The sequence below is a fragment of the Emericellopsis atlantica genome, assembly GCF_019669845.1.
Source record: "Emericellopsis atlantica unplaced genomic scaffold F5Z01scaffold_2, whole genome shotgun sequence".
Lineage (NCBI taxonomy): Eukaryota > Fungi > Ascomycota > Sordariomycetes > Hypocreales > Bionectriaceae > Emericellopsis > Emericellopsis atlantica.
In genome coordinates, this window is record NW_025764704.1 from 703,757 (window position 1) to 718,102 (window position 14,346).

Here is a 14,346-nt window from a genome sequence, read left to right on the forward strand (position 1 = left end):
GCGGCTGGGCGCCTGCCAGGCCAAGCCACCGGTGTTTTCCATCCAGGCTAAAAGTTGAACTGGAGAAGCGCCCGTCCGTGGAAGCGCCAGACGGTTCTCGCAACGATGCGCGCGGTTGGAGGGACTTTGGCGGTCTGCCTGTCTGTCTACTAGTGGTAGATGAAGGTATCGTGAGTTAAGGATCATATGAGGATTGGAGTTTGATTATATCTCAAAGGAAGGTCCATCAGATCGTTCTTTCCTGTATCAGGCGCTGCACATTGTGCCTGGCAATGAGCAGGCATTGCGGAAGGAAGCGTGCAAAGTTCCGTCGTCGTTCCTTCCTTCTTGGGCGTAAAAGCGGCACCAGTTCCTGGTAGTCCCCTCTGTGGCAGCCCGCCCGGTCCCTTAACTCTTGAGACAGCGCCACTCCGAGCGCTAAAGATTCTCCACCCTTTCTTCACCTAAATGTCCGGGCCCCTTTCACTTTGTTGGCTGTGAGTGAAATCCGGTCAGGCTTTGCCCACTGCGGGAGGTCGTCAGGTAGCAATCTTGAGGGGCGAGATAAGGTAATACTGGACTGCGTGGACTGGACAGAACATCGGACAAAGCGCTGCGCGGACCTGATGCGTTCTTGTTCGTATCTGCAGGCGGCCGAGGCTGAGCCTGGCAGGCGCTTGGCCCCTCAATTCCCATAAGTCTAATTATTAGCACACAAAGCTAATGAAAACCGTATCTTCGTCTCTTCGTGCCGAAGGCCGAAGGGCTGTTTTGGAGGGAGATTTCTCTAGAAATAGTAGCACCACCATTGCACGTGGGCGGGATGATGATCATGTCTGATATACCCGCACTGTCCACAGTGTTCCACTGATGAATTGTATGGATCCTCGCTTGCTTCCAAGATCGACTCATGCAGCTCCGCGAAGCGAGCATCAGGAACAAGCTCCATATCTTGCGCGCTTCCACTGAAGCTGGTGGTGACATTTTCCGTCAGAATCCAAAGGTTGTCAACTTGGCAGTCCCACTCCATCACAGCGGGTAGCGCACACTGAACCAAGGATGATGGCACACATCCTTGGGATCAATCCCACCATATCCTTGATAATCGATGCAGGCGATCGGATCTACGTGTCGTATCTGCGTTTGGTCAGCACCTTAAGGCTCGGGCCAAGACGTAACCTCGAAGAATTCTCGCTGGACTTGCTGAGGCCAGGAAATAAGGCCCGTCGTATATGTACGGCTGTTTACTTGGCGATAATTGCGTCCCGAGAGCATAATTACTTATGAGCCAGTCGTTTCGACCAGATAACGCCATGTCCAATTGCCATGCTCAAAGATACAGAAAAAACAAGATAGATATGCGGGAGTTACTGGTTAGAGCTCCTCGTTTCCGTCGCATTGCTGCAGCATGACCACTTTCTTGACCTCCATCTGTGGCCGCTCCCACGTCTCCAGCCACTGTCCCCTAGCATTCCAGAAATCTTTCCGGGCGTTGGGGCTCTCGTTCATCCACGGCTTGCCGCTCTTGCCGTCCTCGAACCAGCCATTTGTGCCACCCACAGCCAGGTTGAGGATCAAGTAGAACTCCTGGTCAAAGGGCGTGTTGCTGTTGCCGGTCTGGGACCAAATGTCCTCTACCCTCGTTCCGTTCATCCGTGCGGGAGGAAAGTCTCCGCGCTCCCACATGGGTTTCTTGAAGTTCGTGTACATGACTTGCAAGAGGCGCGAGTTGACATAGGTGAAGAGATACTTTTGTGACCACTCGAGACCAAACGTGTTGAAGTCATCGGAATATGCGCCACGCAGAATCTGGTTCTTGTTGTTGGTCCGCCACCATGCGTCGTTTGCCGGGTCGGGCCCCCAGTGGAGGGCGGAGGAGATGATGTTGTTGCCGCCCTGCGCGTAAGTGTAGTTGTTGCCTCGACTCTCCATAATGTCAATCTCACCAGATGCGGGCCACGCACCGTACGTGTCTTTGACAGGCATCATCCAGATGGCCGGCCATAGCCAGTCGCCCTTGGGCAACTTGGCTGTCACCTCGACACGGCCGTACTTGATGGTGGCGCCCTTCTTGGTGTTGATTCGCCCTGACCTTGTCGGCGGAACGATGCTAGCATTGCCAGCTGTGGTATTGGTTCTGGCAACGCAAGCCGAGAATTTGTCAGAAGTGCAAGTCCCGTCCTTCAAAAGGTCGATCAAAGTGTCCTTTTCCACCTTGTCTTCATCCTGCAGACTCGCACGAATCGTGAGCACACCATTCTCGAGAAAGACATTGTCGTCACCACCTGTAGTTTGGCAGAACTCGCCATTGCTTCTTTGGTCAGTATCACCGGATAGCGCAGGCGCATGCAGGGCACATACCCAAAACCGCCGACTTCAACTTCCTTTGTCCAGATGGAGCTGTCCAGGCCACCTGAGAAGTCCTCATCCATGACGGGACAATAATTATGTTGCACAACACTGTTGATGCCGTCCCAGACCAGGAAAGCAGATATTCCCAACCCGGCTAGGATACCCAGGATGGGGAATATGGTCACCCACTTCTCCTTGCTGTCCTTCTTGCCGAGCCAAGGTTTCTCACTTTCGACTCCCTTTGGAATTCGTCTTGAATGGAAGAATCGTTGGCCATTGTGGCGGCTGCTATATCCGCCGTTGGATGTGGTATAGGACGAGCCTGGCCGGGAGACGCTTGGGCTGGCAAATGGGTTATGTCGCGAGGATACTGTGTCATTGAACGGATTGGCGATGCCGTCTGTGTTGGGTGTTCCGCCACGAATTGGTGTAATGTCGGCCGATGTGTTTGCTGAAGGGTGAGGAGCTGCCGGCCGACCATAGTAGCCGGCGTGGTTGTTGTAGGAGGATTCCTCCATGGCGCTTGCGGATGATGGTCCAGTAGCAGCTGGGCAGGATGTGCGCCGGGTAAGGTAACAGTCGGGAGGGGAATTGTATAAACAACCCGAATAGGTGGCTTTCGTGAGATACGGCTTTCGAAAGAAATAGATGTTGAAGCAGGACAAGGTCAAGTTTCATTCAATCGCGAGGTCGCGACAACAGCGACTGGCTGCGACCTCGACGTACATCCACGAGTGGACAGTGTCATGTATGGGTAGCGCGCACTGTATGCAACTCGGCCATCGGGAACAATCACCATCCCTGCAGGCATCCTGGGTGCTTCCCAATCTTCCGTCCGCATGGCCAAGGCTATGGCTTCAATGCGTGCATCCGAGAAGGCGGAAATCCTTGCTATCTCAGCTCGCTACAAACTATTGACGAGCCAGTCGGGCAGCGTCATGACGTGAGTAATTTTGTCTTTGCGATTGTTGGCTCAAGCTTGGCCTTGACTGTTGACTCTTGAAGATTCACGGCTGCTTGAAGCAGCGGGTGCGGAGGCGCCCTGCCTTCTCCGTTGTTCCTGCAGGTCCCCTGTTCTCCCGGAATGCTAGCGCCACGCCCTCCGCCAAAAGATCCGTCCTAGCCCCTACCTTACTGACTGACGACCTGAACGTGCAACGGTGACCTCTTATTATTTGCGACGACACGGAGCCAAGACATGGAAGCCGGCGAGTGATAATTCACCAGCCAAAACGGCCGCACGTGGATCAATATCTCCTCGCCCTTTACCTTGATCCTGAGTGAGGTCATGCCAAATCGCTGACTGGAATGCGGCTCGCTCGCATGCTTGGTAGAAAACGTGGGTTCTATCTCCAAGTCCCGCGGAATGTGGATTCTATTGTTTGGGCGATTTGACTTCGACTGGCGGGCGATCCGACATGCCTCTTTTGGACAGGTGAGGCTTGAACGACCACAAAAGGCCACTGCAAGCCAAGAGAGCCACGATGGAGGCAAACATTTTGGAGTTTTTTGTGTAGCAATCACCGTAGGTGAGCTCCCATGATCGAATCTCAATGTGCGTCGGCCGCTTCCGACTGCCCTCACGTTGCGCAGCGATGAAGTCTGCAGAGCGGTTCGGGTTCCATCGCATTTCAGCCGGTCCCTGTATCACACATGGGCCGTCTGTTGCGGCGCGACGAACAACGTCAACCGGCTCAACATTGAATGAAGGCCACAAGAACCAGCTGAGATGATAGACTGATTTTGATTGCCCTAACAGTGCCTCAATAATAAATTCAAAAGCAACGCTGTGTGGGATCTGCAGCCAGGATAGCACGTTGATCGTCTGGCGTTAGCACCAGCGAGTATGGATACATATAGTCCGACATTGTTGTAAGCGCCACTCTTTCGACTCATGGTTAGTCTTATCAGCTCTCGTTTGCTCCATTGGAACTTCAGACATCACAGTTTACAGGATCATACATCGTGCGTTCTCCCATTCAAGCATAAACTATACCATGGCCATCCTGATCCATTCTACCAAACAAAAGTGTGATAAGGAAACTTCTATGCGCCATTAGCCCGGAAACCTATACCTTGTATTTGAGTGCTAACAAAACGTACGCGAGGGAAACTGATGTTGATGTTGATTCGTGCTTCATGCAGGCCTCCCAGCATATACATCTCACCCCATCGACACAACACACAACCGTGCCCTATCTCTCATGCTCGCTGCGGTTGATATATGCAGTTGGGGCAGCATGTTTCTATTTCTGGGCAAGACAAGATGCCAAAAGATTCGTTCGTAAGAAAATAAATATCTCGCACTGGAGACTGTGCCGAGGGCGCATCACCTCCAGGTGCCCATGGCCCAGGTGAGCCGTCAGGAAGCAAGGGAGGACAAGAGGTAGACATGTAATACAGATGGACCTGGGCTTGGGCCTGGCACGTCGAAAGTAGAACAGGCGAAATGTCGTGGATCGATTTAATATAGATTAGGGAGCCAACAACGGGAGTAGACGTTGTCAAAAGACCTCGGGCGGTCAGGATCGCATTGTGGTTTTGCTTTTCTCTATTTCAGTCCATATCGAAACGCCCAGGAAACGATCAAGGTGAAAGACTAAAGCCATCGAGAACTCTTGCCTACTGTGACAAAAGCTTGGGCCTGATTTGCTTCAGTCGCCTTGTTCTCGACATTTCGCATGAACCTGCAGCTTCTGCTGCTGCTGAAGTGCTGGCTTTTAGCTAGCATTGCCACTGATTGAGCACTTCGCTGGCTCACGACAGGTTCGACTTTTGTGGTGGTGACTTTAGAGTGCCAGCTAAGCTCCCGGCGAAACTCCAGCTGCTAAGATCTTTGTTCCCATGCGATGATGAGGCACATCGACGCACGGCTGGCTAGACATTCGGCGACTCGGGCACTCAGGTCAGTTATCCAGGCCCGACCAGAACCAAATAAGACTCGCAAAAGACGATCATGGGCTGTTCTGGTATTAAAGATGCCAAGTTAGTGCGGCATGCTGAGCAATGTTGGTTGAAACTCCCGAACAACAGCGGGCAAAGTTCGTACTTCTGTGCCACGCCGCCATTGACGCTGTGCAAATAAGGCGCAGTTTTGTGCGGCCGCCAACGACACGAAGACACATTCTTCAGCCGCGGCCAGCACTCATTGATCGTTCGCGGCTATCCATACTGTAGCTTCGGCTACGCGTCCGGCGCTTTCTGTCGCGCTCGTCAAAGCGATCGCCGCCGCCGCCGCGTCTTCGAGGAGAACGTGACCTGGAGCGGGAGTCTACAGAGCCTCGGGAGATACTTCGATACCGGTGCCCTCCACCGACAATGCTTGACCTGGAAGGCGAATGCGTGCCTGGTCGATAAGCGTCTCCACGACCGCCGAAGCGACCACCACCAGGGGAAGGGCGCCGACGAGCAGCTCCACCACGTCCTGCAGGGCCACCGCCACGCCCACCTCCAAAGGGCACTCGAGGGTCGATGTTCGCTCCGCGGCGAGCGGTGGGTGGTGCGGGCGAAAGCTTGCGGCGTGGGATTACGATAGAAACATTGATGGTCGCACCGTCTACCTGGGCTTCATGAAGGTGCGCAACAGCGGACTCGGCGTCTTCCACACGCTCGAACAGGATATAGGCCGTGCCGCGGTTGGTATTTGCTAGAAAGACGTTAGCACATGATTGCATGTCGCGCGATAAATCCTTACAAGAACGGTTAATCGGGAGATCCAGGTCCGTAATGCGACCATAGGTTCCAAAGATTTCGTACAAATGATCCTCGTTGATAGTTTTGGAAAGACGTTCTACGACAATCTGCAAATATCAGCCGGGTTCTCTTTTAGATGGAAGCGCTGCCTACCTTGGTATTGCCAGCCAAAGGATCTTCGCTGCCCGCCCTGCCATCGCGCCCTCGACTCAGGCTGCGGCTGTCGGATCTGAAGCGCCCATTGCGGCGTGGCGACAGCGACAATGAGCGAGAGTCACTGCGCCGTCTCCGAGGAGGCGAGCGGGTTCTTGATCGTGATCGTGAGCGTGAGAGAGACGGGGAACGCGAATAGGCAGAGCGCGGCGTGGGAGATCGCGTGCGCGAGCGATCTCGGCCGCGCGAAGGTGAACGGGAGCGCATGCTTCGGTATTGCAACGATCGCGTGGACGCGCTGGCGGAGTATATGTAGAAGAGGCGTGGGAAGATAGTTTCAATTGGCTCTTCTTTGTCAGTTTAACGTGCGATTGCTCCGAGTGGCATTGCGGGAGGCTCTTTCCCAAAGTTTCACGCGCAAACGGCAACGGGAGATCACGTGAGGAGTGACGACATTCCAGATTCATTGCGCTGGCCGGCGAACTTATAAGGTTTGCTGGCCATGTTCGAAATCAAATAACCTAGAGCGATTGCTGAGCTCCATGTCGCTCTTTGCGATCCTTGGTGCTCGACTCAGTTCGCTGCGTTCGCCGAGCTTTTCGAAACAGTCTCAACCTATTCCACCATTTCATCTCGTGCTCATGAGCCTGTGCGGCGGCAGCGTCCGTGGAGCAATGGCTCACTTCAACGCAATTCTCAGACATGCACTTCATAGCTCTTCAAGGCTTCCTATGCCACACCTCCCGACCACAACAACTTAGACCATGTCCACGGGCTTGAGACTTACCCAGCATCCATCTACTAGGCTCGAACCGGTGCCTATTTTCAGCCTCATTGGCAGTGCATCACACGGCTCGATGCTCTCAAATGTCTGGAAAAGCCGGACGAGGAGATAAGACAGCTGCGTCAGGGCGAGTTGTTGGCCAGGACAGAATCTTGGACCACCACTGAAAGGGACATAGCTCCACCTACACCATGATGTTAGCCTCCGACTTTAGTACTCTGAGCGTGGGCACTGACAGTGGTCTCAATGACCCTTCCCATCTCTCTGGTCGGAACTCGTCGGCATCTTCGCCATAGACGTCCTTTCGCCTGTGAAGGCTGTACGACGACCAACGGACGGGGGTGTCCTTCGGAATGAACAATGGCGCCAGTCCATCTGGGCCACCACCTCTGGGCAGGACAGTATCACGCACAGCTGTGCGCATATTCGTTGTAAGAGGAGGCCAAAGTCGCAATGCTAAACCAGTCAGTTCCACTACAGTCTCTGTGGCTCATGCAACTCACCTTCTTTGATCACCATATTCAAGTAGCGCAGCCCCTTGAGGTCTTCCCAGCTTGGCTTCCTCCCTTGCAGGGCCATCATCTCAGCTCGGATCTTGGACACGACATCGGGTCTCCTCGCAAGCTTCCAGAGCAAACTGCTCCCAACACTGGCTGTGGTGTCTCTCCCAGCAATGATCATGCTCAGCATCTGGTCCCGGGCATAGCTTCTAGACTTGCCATTCTCCAAAAGGTCTTGCAGAAACATTTGGTCTTTCTCTACCTCGTAATGCGAGTGTCTATTAAGCATCGCGCGGTTGATAAAGTCATCTGCAAAGGCGCGTGTCGTTTTCACAGCCTCATCGAATTGAGGATCGGGCTTGAGAAAGGCGATCGAGCCAAGCCGTGCGCGAAACGCAGCTGCTTCGAGGGAGTAATCCAAGCTTCTGGCAAACTCATCTGTTGACGCGGTAGAGTGGAGGAGCGTGTCGGTAGAGTATCCAAACCTATCACAGTCAGTCAAGGGTTGTGCATTCAACTCTGCCCACTTACATGAACTCCGTGCTGGCATCCATGCCAAACAGGTACATCAGCTTCTGCATGTCGACCTTGTCCCCCTCCATTGCGACTCTTGTCAGGAGGTTCTCGACATGGCCCTCGACACCCTGCAGATCTCTGATCTCGCCTCGGCGAAATATGCCCTTGACATCATGGCGTGCCCTCTTCCATTCGTCTCCGTTCAAGGCAAAGAGGTTTTCTTCTCCAATCGCCATCTGTGTCAACTTCTTCCGGGAAGATCCCAACTCCCAGTCTTCAAAGTTTGTGCTCAGCATCGCCTTTACGTTTTCGGGCTCATTCGTCAACAGCACCCACTGGCCAATACTCTGATTCCAGAAAGTCTGCCCGATGGAAGTGAACATCTCGTTCCACATCTCAAGAACAGCATGCGTCTTCAGGGCATGGAGCATAGTGAAGAACCAGTCCATGCCGAGGAGCACGTCAGTATGGGGATAGCTTTTCGCAGGGAGGGTGTTGTGAATGCGGTCATTGCGTAGCCAGTACTGTTGCCGGTAGCACCAGAGCCCCAAGCCGAGTATGAGAGGCAGCGGCCATCTTGGCAAGACAGCGTAGAAGGCAAGAATAGTGTATGCCCCGGAGAGGGCCAGGGCGACCAAGTGAGCAGCTTCAGTCAACATTCTGTCGAGTTGCTTCCGGAATTCAAAGACAGTGAGATTTCCCGGCACAAAGGACCATGCTCGAGCACTGACGAGGTCCTTATATCGGCTGTCGAGGCTGAATCACTGTCGCCCGGGCCAAGGCCCAGCCCCCAAGAGTGACGCATCGTAGGAGTAGAACAATCAATACTTGACAAGCTGACGTTACGGAGACAGTGGCAAGCAGTCAGCCGTGATGTGATCGCGGTGGCTGATCTCACATGCAGTTGGCCGTGGCACAGTGACTATGTATGTGTCTGTGAGGCACCAACACTAGAAGCGGCGCGTGCCGCACTCGGCTAGCTGATCTTCCTTGTATGAAGAACTGGGGGCCTTGCTTGGGGCAATCACCGATACCGTGAGATGTCGGTCCTTGGCTACTGAATCAGGAATGCACTGTTCAGCTTGCAAGTGATCACGCATCATCTCGATTGCTACTGGCCATCGAGGCGCGTAGCGAAGCGACGGGCAGCCATGTTGGTTGATAGTCATGTTGGTCCGCGCGCATGTTGGTCCGCGCTTGTTTGTTGGTCGGCAACATTGACCGTTGGTCGAGGGAAAGATAGTAAAAATAATCTATGTACGTGACCGCCCAGGACCCCTCATTGAAACCCCCTACATTGAACAGAAAGCATTTGCAAGAAAGGACGGACGAGCCCTTACTTGATCAACCAAAACTCCATGTCCAAAGGAAAAATATTGCATCTCAAGCACGAGCCGATACGCTCCACTCCCTGCTATACATATACCCACGGTCACGCTTTCGGCACCTTTCGGCCTTTGCTTTCCGGACCCTGTGGGACACATGACAGTCACGCAGGAGTCAAGGCCTAGCTCACGCATGCACTGCGTTGTGGCACATTTCAGCATCTCGTCCATGCCGACACAGACCACCGCCCTCGCACATCGCTGTGGACCACCCACCCACCAATACCTGCATTGTGCTCATTAAGATTCACATCCACTCACGCCTCGCTGATAAGCTTCAACAGCCCCACCACGTTGAGCCGACGCTGGCGGAATTTGTCAAGTATTGCTCAGTACGAGGGGACTGCTGCAAGGCAAGCGCAGTTTATCCGCGGGATAGTTGCTGGGTATGGTTGCGGTTCAGTGACTGGCTAGCGATTTGCGCGGCGCGGCGCAGGCGGGATTCGAGGTTGTTGTCGCCGAGCAAAGCCCTTCCGTGGGAGACAAACTCGTTGTAGATGGGCACAAGGGCGTCGGAGCTCAGATCCACGCCGTAGTAGAAGAGCACGTTGCCATTGTGGTTGAAGCTGCCGTCGGCCTTCTCAAAGAACCATGTCAAGTTCTCGTCAGCCTCGCTCACCGTCCAGAACAGACTGGGGTTGTCCTTCTTGATAGCGGCAAAGACGTTCTCGGCCACGTTGCTGAGCCATCCGGCCTTGGTGATGTTCAAGGTGGCCAGGGTAGCCATGGGGCGCTCCTCAGTCGGGGGCAGAACAACGGCCAAGCACTGCATAGCGTCGTCGTAGTACGCAGTGAAGGGATTCCCCTTCAACGACTCGACGAAGCGATCGACGGTAGCTTCGGCATCAAGGCCCTCGCGATCCCTGACGAGCGTGGCCTTGATCTTATCAAGATCCTCAAACTCGGACACGGAGGAAGCCTTCTGAATCTTGTCGCCGCGGCGGATCAGAGTGCCCGCACCTGAGTCGGTGAAGAGCTCCTTCTGCAGGTCACTGGGGTGGATAATGGCCACGCTGGAGCTGCGAGGCAGAGTGTCCAAGAGTTCCTTGATCTCCTTGATCTTGAGACGAGTGCCGTACCTGCACCATTCCTGGGACATGAGATGGTCGAACTCCTCGTCCAGGTTGATGTGGCTGATCTTTTCGTGGTCGCCGCCAAACAGACCGCCCTTCTCTGACAGGTAGACGACCTTGAGGGGCTCAATGGCACGGGACAGCTCGGCAGCGGCGACGTCGGCATTAACGTTCAGCAGCCTACCATCCTCAGACTCCGCCATGGATGTCATGATGGGCACGTAGCCAGCCTCAATCGACTTCTCAATGGCCGCCGTGTTGACCTTTGTGATCTTGCCCACATACTGCCACTTCTCCTTGTCAAGGTAATCAGCCATAAAGACACCACTGAGGGATCGCGTGGCTACGCCCAGCTCGTCGAGTCGGTCGGTCAGCTTGAGGTTCTCCTCCAGGAACAGCTTGCGAGCAATGCCCAGGGTCTTGGCGTCAGTCACGCGGATGCCCTCCTCGAACTGAGGCTCGACACCAGCGTCAAGCAGAAGCTGATTCAGCTGGGGGCCACCACCGTGGACAATAACCGGGTACAGGCCAAGCTCGTACAGGAACAGCAAGCTGCGGCATAGTTCGTCAAGGTGCTCGGTGAGGATGGCTCCGCCGACCTTGATGACGGCGAACTTTTGCGACGAGACGGAGGTGAAGAGCTTGAGGTATTGCTGGCCCTCACGCTTGCTGCCAATGCTGCTGACAGTCTGGGCAACAATCTCGCGGGTGCGGTCGCGCGTCGGGCCGCGGGCGAGCGTGGATCGCGACGAGGTGAACGACCTCTGCTGCTGCTGTTGCAGGCATCGGGATGATTTCGGAGCGGTCGAAACGGCAATTGACGCAGGCCCACGAGCCACGGCTCGACGAGCGCCCGCGCGCAAGGTCGTGGGAATGGCGGACAGCATCTTGGCGCGGGAGCGTAGCCCAATTGATGGGTTCGGAGCGGTTCTGGTTCTGAGACGGCGGGAGCGGAGCAGATAATAAATAGAGGAGGAGGTTGTCTGAGCTTTGTGAGGTGGTTCTCGATATGCGGTCTGGAGCCGGTGGGCCAACAAATGCGTCAGTTTGAGCACTGACAGTGCCGGTGACGGCGCTAATGATTCTTCGGTACAGGTCAGGTAAGGTGGTTTTTTGTGCCGAGATCGCTCGCATTGCTCTCACCGGCCCAGCAACAGCACACTAGTTGAAGCTTCCATTCTTTGCTGATAAGCGGACGAGAACCCACTCGCGTAGTTTGGGTGCGAGTTACGTTGTTATCTGATAAGATCTTCGTTGGGATGTTCGATGCATTTGAGTTCTCTGCATGATCTCAATCTACAGAGCACGGAGGTCTCACTTCACGCAGCATACCTGCATGTTACACAGCACTTACTGACGTCTGGCTGGTCTTCACATCTTAGCAGGGTCCAAGCATACTTTGAAAGTGCACAGCAACGAGTGCAAAGACGTGCGTAGCAAAGTCTCGATTAGTCGCAGTAGAGAACGCCCAGCCCTCAGTCATACATGTAAGTCGGACAAGTCTTCCTTCACCCGCCAACAACAACAACGGCGGCGGCAACAGCCGTCGCAGCTTCTCCCGTGTGTCGTAATAAGAACCGTGGCCAACATGAACAAACTCCTCGGCACCCAGAGGAGAATCCCCCAAATGCCTCGCTAATGTATAATCTCCATGTGTCGTAGCCTGCGATGGTCGTAGTCAAGTCCAGGCTGCCGCATCTGCAGCCCCGAGGTCGAAGATGGCGCTCTAGCCTTTGGTGACAACTGGGAACACGGTTAGTTCTCCTGTGACACTCCGGTTTCCGTTTGGGCTGTGCTCACCAATTGGCACGATGATAACGAGTAGCAGAATGATGACACCAACAATCAGGCACACGCGCATCTTCATGTCCTTCCACCACATCTGCTTGCGAACGCGGTTGGCGCCGCGGCGGAACCCCTGCGCCGAAATGGCCAAGTTGTCGGTCTTATCCTGGAGAGCATCCAGGCGCTCACCACGCTGGGAGACCTTGTTGATGTTGTCGCGCATCACGCCGACGGTATCGTCAATTTGCTGTCAAAGTCAGCATATGAGTCGCGACGCATATTGCCTGCACGCTGATCCCGCTGCGTGGCCTCTCCTTGGCATGGTGCTCGGTGCGCGGAGGCATCGGTCGCCTTGCCTCGCCTCGCCGTCCACGGCAGACAACCATCGACAGCGTTCTCTCCTCGTGGCGATCCAACTTACCGCCTGCAAAGCTTGTGTTCTCGCATTCCCGCCAGTGCCCTGCTGCTGCTGCTGAGGCGCAGCCTGGCCGCTGGGGATATAAGGGTCATAGGGGGCGTCCTGCTGCTCGGGCATCGTCGCGGTGTATCTGGTAGTAGGGGAGAGCTAAAAGGGTATCTGCGCTTCGTGTACGGGTCGTTTGGAAGGGGGATCGGGTCGGCTGTGATGAGGAAAAGTATTCGGGATTTGGATGATGGTCAGACGATGAACGGAATGAAGGACAAAGGTGGAAATGGACCCTTCTGGTTGGGGGGGAACGGCCAAACCAGCCATTCGCTGAGGTGACATGGAGCGTACCAAGCAGCCGGGGGGCGGCTGGGGCCTGAACGAGGCGCCGCGAAGGGTGACGAAAGCACTGCTTGCCCGTCGCTCACATGCCAGAGAGGCACTCCACTCCACTGTGGCTGGTGGTTCTGACTAGTAGCACCTTAATGCTCAGGTATTCCAGTGTGAGATGGCATTTTGCATTTGCCAAAGTCACAGAATCTTCGCCTTCATTGCTCTGGCTCAACTTCTACGCAAGATTGCCATGCTGCTCACTTGGGTCGTCTGAAACGTGCTGCTGCTGCCACGCGACAAGCATGATGCACTCGTGTGGCTTAGTGACGTTCCACAAATAGCATCGTGGCGGTGCAACACTTGGTACAAGTTCCAACGCCGGGCGGCGGCCTGACACGCACGCTCTGTGAACTTGAATTCATTGATTGTTCATCAGAAGTACATATCTGGCTGCGCCTGACAGAGTCTCTGAGCTCTGCTTGATGGCTCATGGTCTGCCGCCAACACATCGCCAACCAACAACCCTCCATTGACATGGTCTGATCTGTTTCTGCCTTCTTGCGACGCACCACTGTCCAAGTCCGATTGTCGACGTCTCTTTGTAGGGTTTCTCGAAGGCTTGTTGTTTGATCCACCTATTATCGCGGAATCGTTGGCGGCCACGTTATTTGTCTGTTGGTTCACTTGCTTAGATTTCCTGAAGTGCCATGCGCCTATCGAGCTGGCATCATGGAGTGGCCAAGCATCCCATTCCTTTGCTCTGTCTGCTTTGCTCATGCTACCAGTGTAGTCTTGCGGATGGAGTGCAACGTTGGGTGTGAACCAGGTGTCCGTGGCATGTCTCCTGTCGATGATGTGCACCAGGGCAGCTTCTGTCTCGGCGAGGCGAGCTTCTAGTTTGTTGACGTATCCAAGCGGCAATCCCCTGGAGAATGTCAGCCTTCAGTCGCAACGCGGTCGCCTTATCCCGCGATAGTGACCTCTTGTTCTGCTCTGGATAGTGGCATTGTGAGGGATCATGATGACATTGATTGCATACAGGGCTATCTCGTGTCAGGGCCGCAACTGATCATTCATCAACAGGGGAGGCTCACATGCTTCTGTCGCACTTCATGTTTGGCATCAGTCTCGTCTCGCCAATTAAAGTGCAAATTCAAAACTGAGACTCACGCGTCGTTTCTTTGTTCTGCAGCTTTCGCAAGCGATGGAGTTGTGCGACGGCGTCGAGCCACGCCGACTTCTCTTGCGTGATCTATCAGACATTATAAGGCAGTACTTTGAGAAGACCAAAGATGATATACGATCTGATTACAACAAGTATGTCATGAAATGATACAAAAGACAGTTGTGATGCTGCTGAAGATTGGGCTGCTAACTTAGTGTGAAC

The 14,346-nt window shown here is 54.4% G+C and overlaps 7 protein-coding genes across 7 annotated transcripts; 1 reads left to right on the forward strand and 6 right to left on the reverse strand.

Annotated features, from left to right (window-relative positions):
• Nucleotides 1-1,202: 1,202 nt before the first annotated feature.
• On the reverse strand, nucleotides 1,203-3,075 carry F5Z01DRAFT_700864 (glucan 1,3-beta-glucosidase). The gene is made up of 2 exons (XM_046266406.1): nucleotides 2,341-3,075; nucleotides 1,203-2,290 (listed from the first exon to the last, which is right to left on the reverse strand). Exons 1-2 carry the CDS (start codon nucleotides 2,847-2,849, stop codon nucleotides 1,354-1,356), a joined length of 1,446 nt encoding a protein of 481 aa, XP_046122468.1. The 5' UTR covers nucleotides 2,850-3,075; the 3' UTR covers nucleotides 1,203-1,353.
• Nucleotides 3,076-3,400: 325 nt separating this feature from the next.
• Nucleotides 3,401-4,331, reverse strand: F5Z01DRAFT_643530 (uncharacterized protein). The gene is made up of 2 exons (XM_046262726.1): nucleotides 4,091-4,331; nucleotides 3,401-3,856 (listed from the first exon to the last, which is right to left on the reverse strand). Exons 1-2 carry the CDS (start codon nucleotides 4,225-4,227, stop codon nucleotides 3,463-3,465), a joined length of 531 nt encoding a protein of 176 aa, XP_046122469.1. The 5' UTR covers nucleotides 4,228-4,331; the 3' UTR covers nucleotides 3,401-3,462.
• A 1,271-nt stretch (nucleotides 4,332-5,602) lies between these two features.
• F5Z01DRAFT_670258 (cytochrome P450) lies at nucleotides 5,603-8,636 on the reverse strand (the record flags this gene model as incomplete). Its single annotated transcript, XM_046264533.1, has 7 exons — nucleotides 5,603-5,791; nucleotides 5,862-5,977; nucleotides 6,026-6,131; nucleotides 6,965-7,145; nucleotides 7,198-7,417; nucleotides 7,465-7,946; nucleotides 7,993-8,636. The coding sequence occupies 7 exons, from the start codon at nucleotides 8,634-8,636 to the stop codon at nucleotides 5,603-5,605; spliced, it is 1,938 nt and encodes a 645-aa protein (XP_046122470.1).
• Nucleotides 8,637-9,595: 959 nt separating this feature from the next.
• F5Z01DRAFT_201726 (Aspartate/glutamate/uridylate kinase) lies at nucleotides 9,596-11,622 on the reverse strand. The gene has a single exon (XM_046258094.1). It carries the CDS (start codon nucleotides 11,320-11,322, stop codon nucleotides 9,727-9,729), a length of 1,596 nt encoding a protein of 531 aa, XP_046122471.1. The 5' UTR covers nucleotides 11,323-11,622; the 3' UTR covers nucleotides 9,596-9,726.
• A 539-nt stretch (nucleotides 11,623-12,161) lies between these two features.
• F5Z01DRAFT_670260 (synaptobrevin-domain-containing protein) lies at nucleotides 12,162-12,755 on the reverse strand (the record flags this gene model as incomplete). Its single annotated transcript, XM_046264534.1, has 3 exons — nucleotides 12,162-12,178; nucleotides 12,236-12,467; nucleotides 12,642-12,755. 3 exons carry the CDS (start codon nucleotides 12,753-12,755, stop codon nucleotides 12,162-12,164), a joined length of 363 nt encoding a protein of 120 aa, XP_046122472.1.
• A 17-nt stretch (nucleotides 12,756-12,772) lies between these two features.
• F5Z01DRAFT_643535 (uncharacterized protein) lies at nucleotides 12,773-13,371 on the forward strand. The gene has a single exon (XM_046262727.1). The coding sequence runs from the start codon at nucleotides 13,055-13,057 to the stop codon at nucleotides 13,298-13,300; it is 246 nt and encodes an 81-aa protein (XP_046122473.1). The 5' UTR covers nucleotides 12,773-13,054; the 3' UTR covers nucleotides 13,301-13,371.
• Nucleotides 13,346-14,346, reverse strand: F5Z01DRAFT_201655 (uncharacterized protein). Its single transcript, XM_046258093.1, has 4 exons — nucleotides 14,130-14,346; nucleotides 14,054-14,067; nucleotides 13,940-14,002; nucleotides 13,346-13,884 (listed from the first exon to the last, which is right to left on the reverse strand). The coding sequence occupies exons 1-4, from the start codon at nucleotides 14,220-14,222 to the stop codon at nucleotides 13,392-13,394; spliced, it is 663 nt and encodes a 220-aa protein (XP_046122474.1). The 5' UTR covers nucleotides 14,223-14,346; the 3' UTR covers nucleotides 13,346-13,391.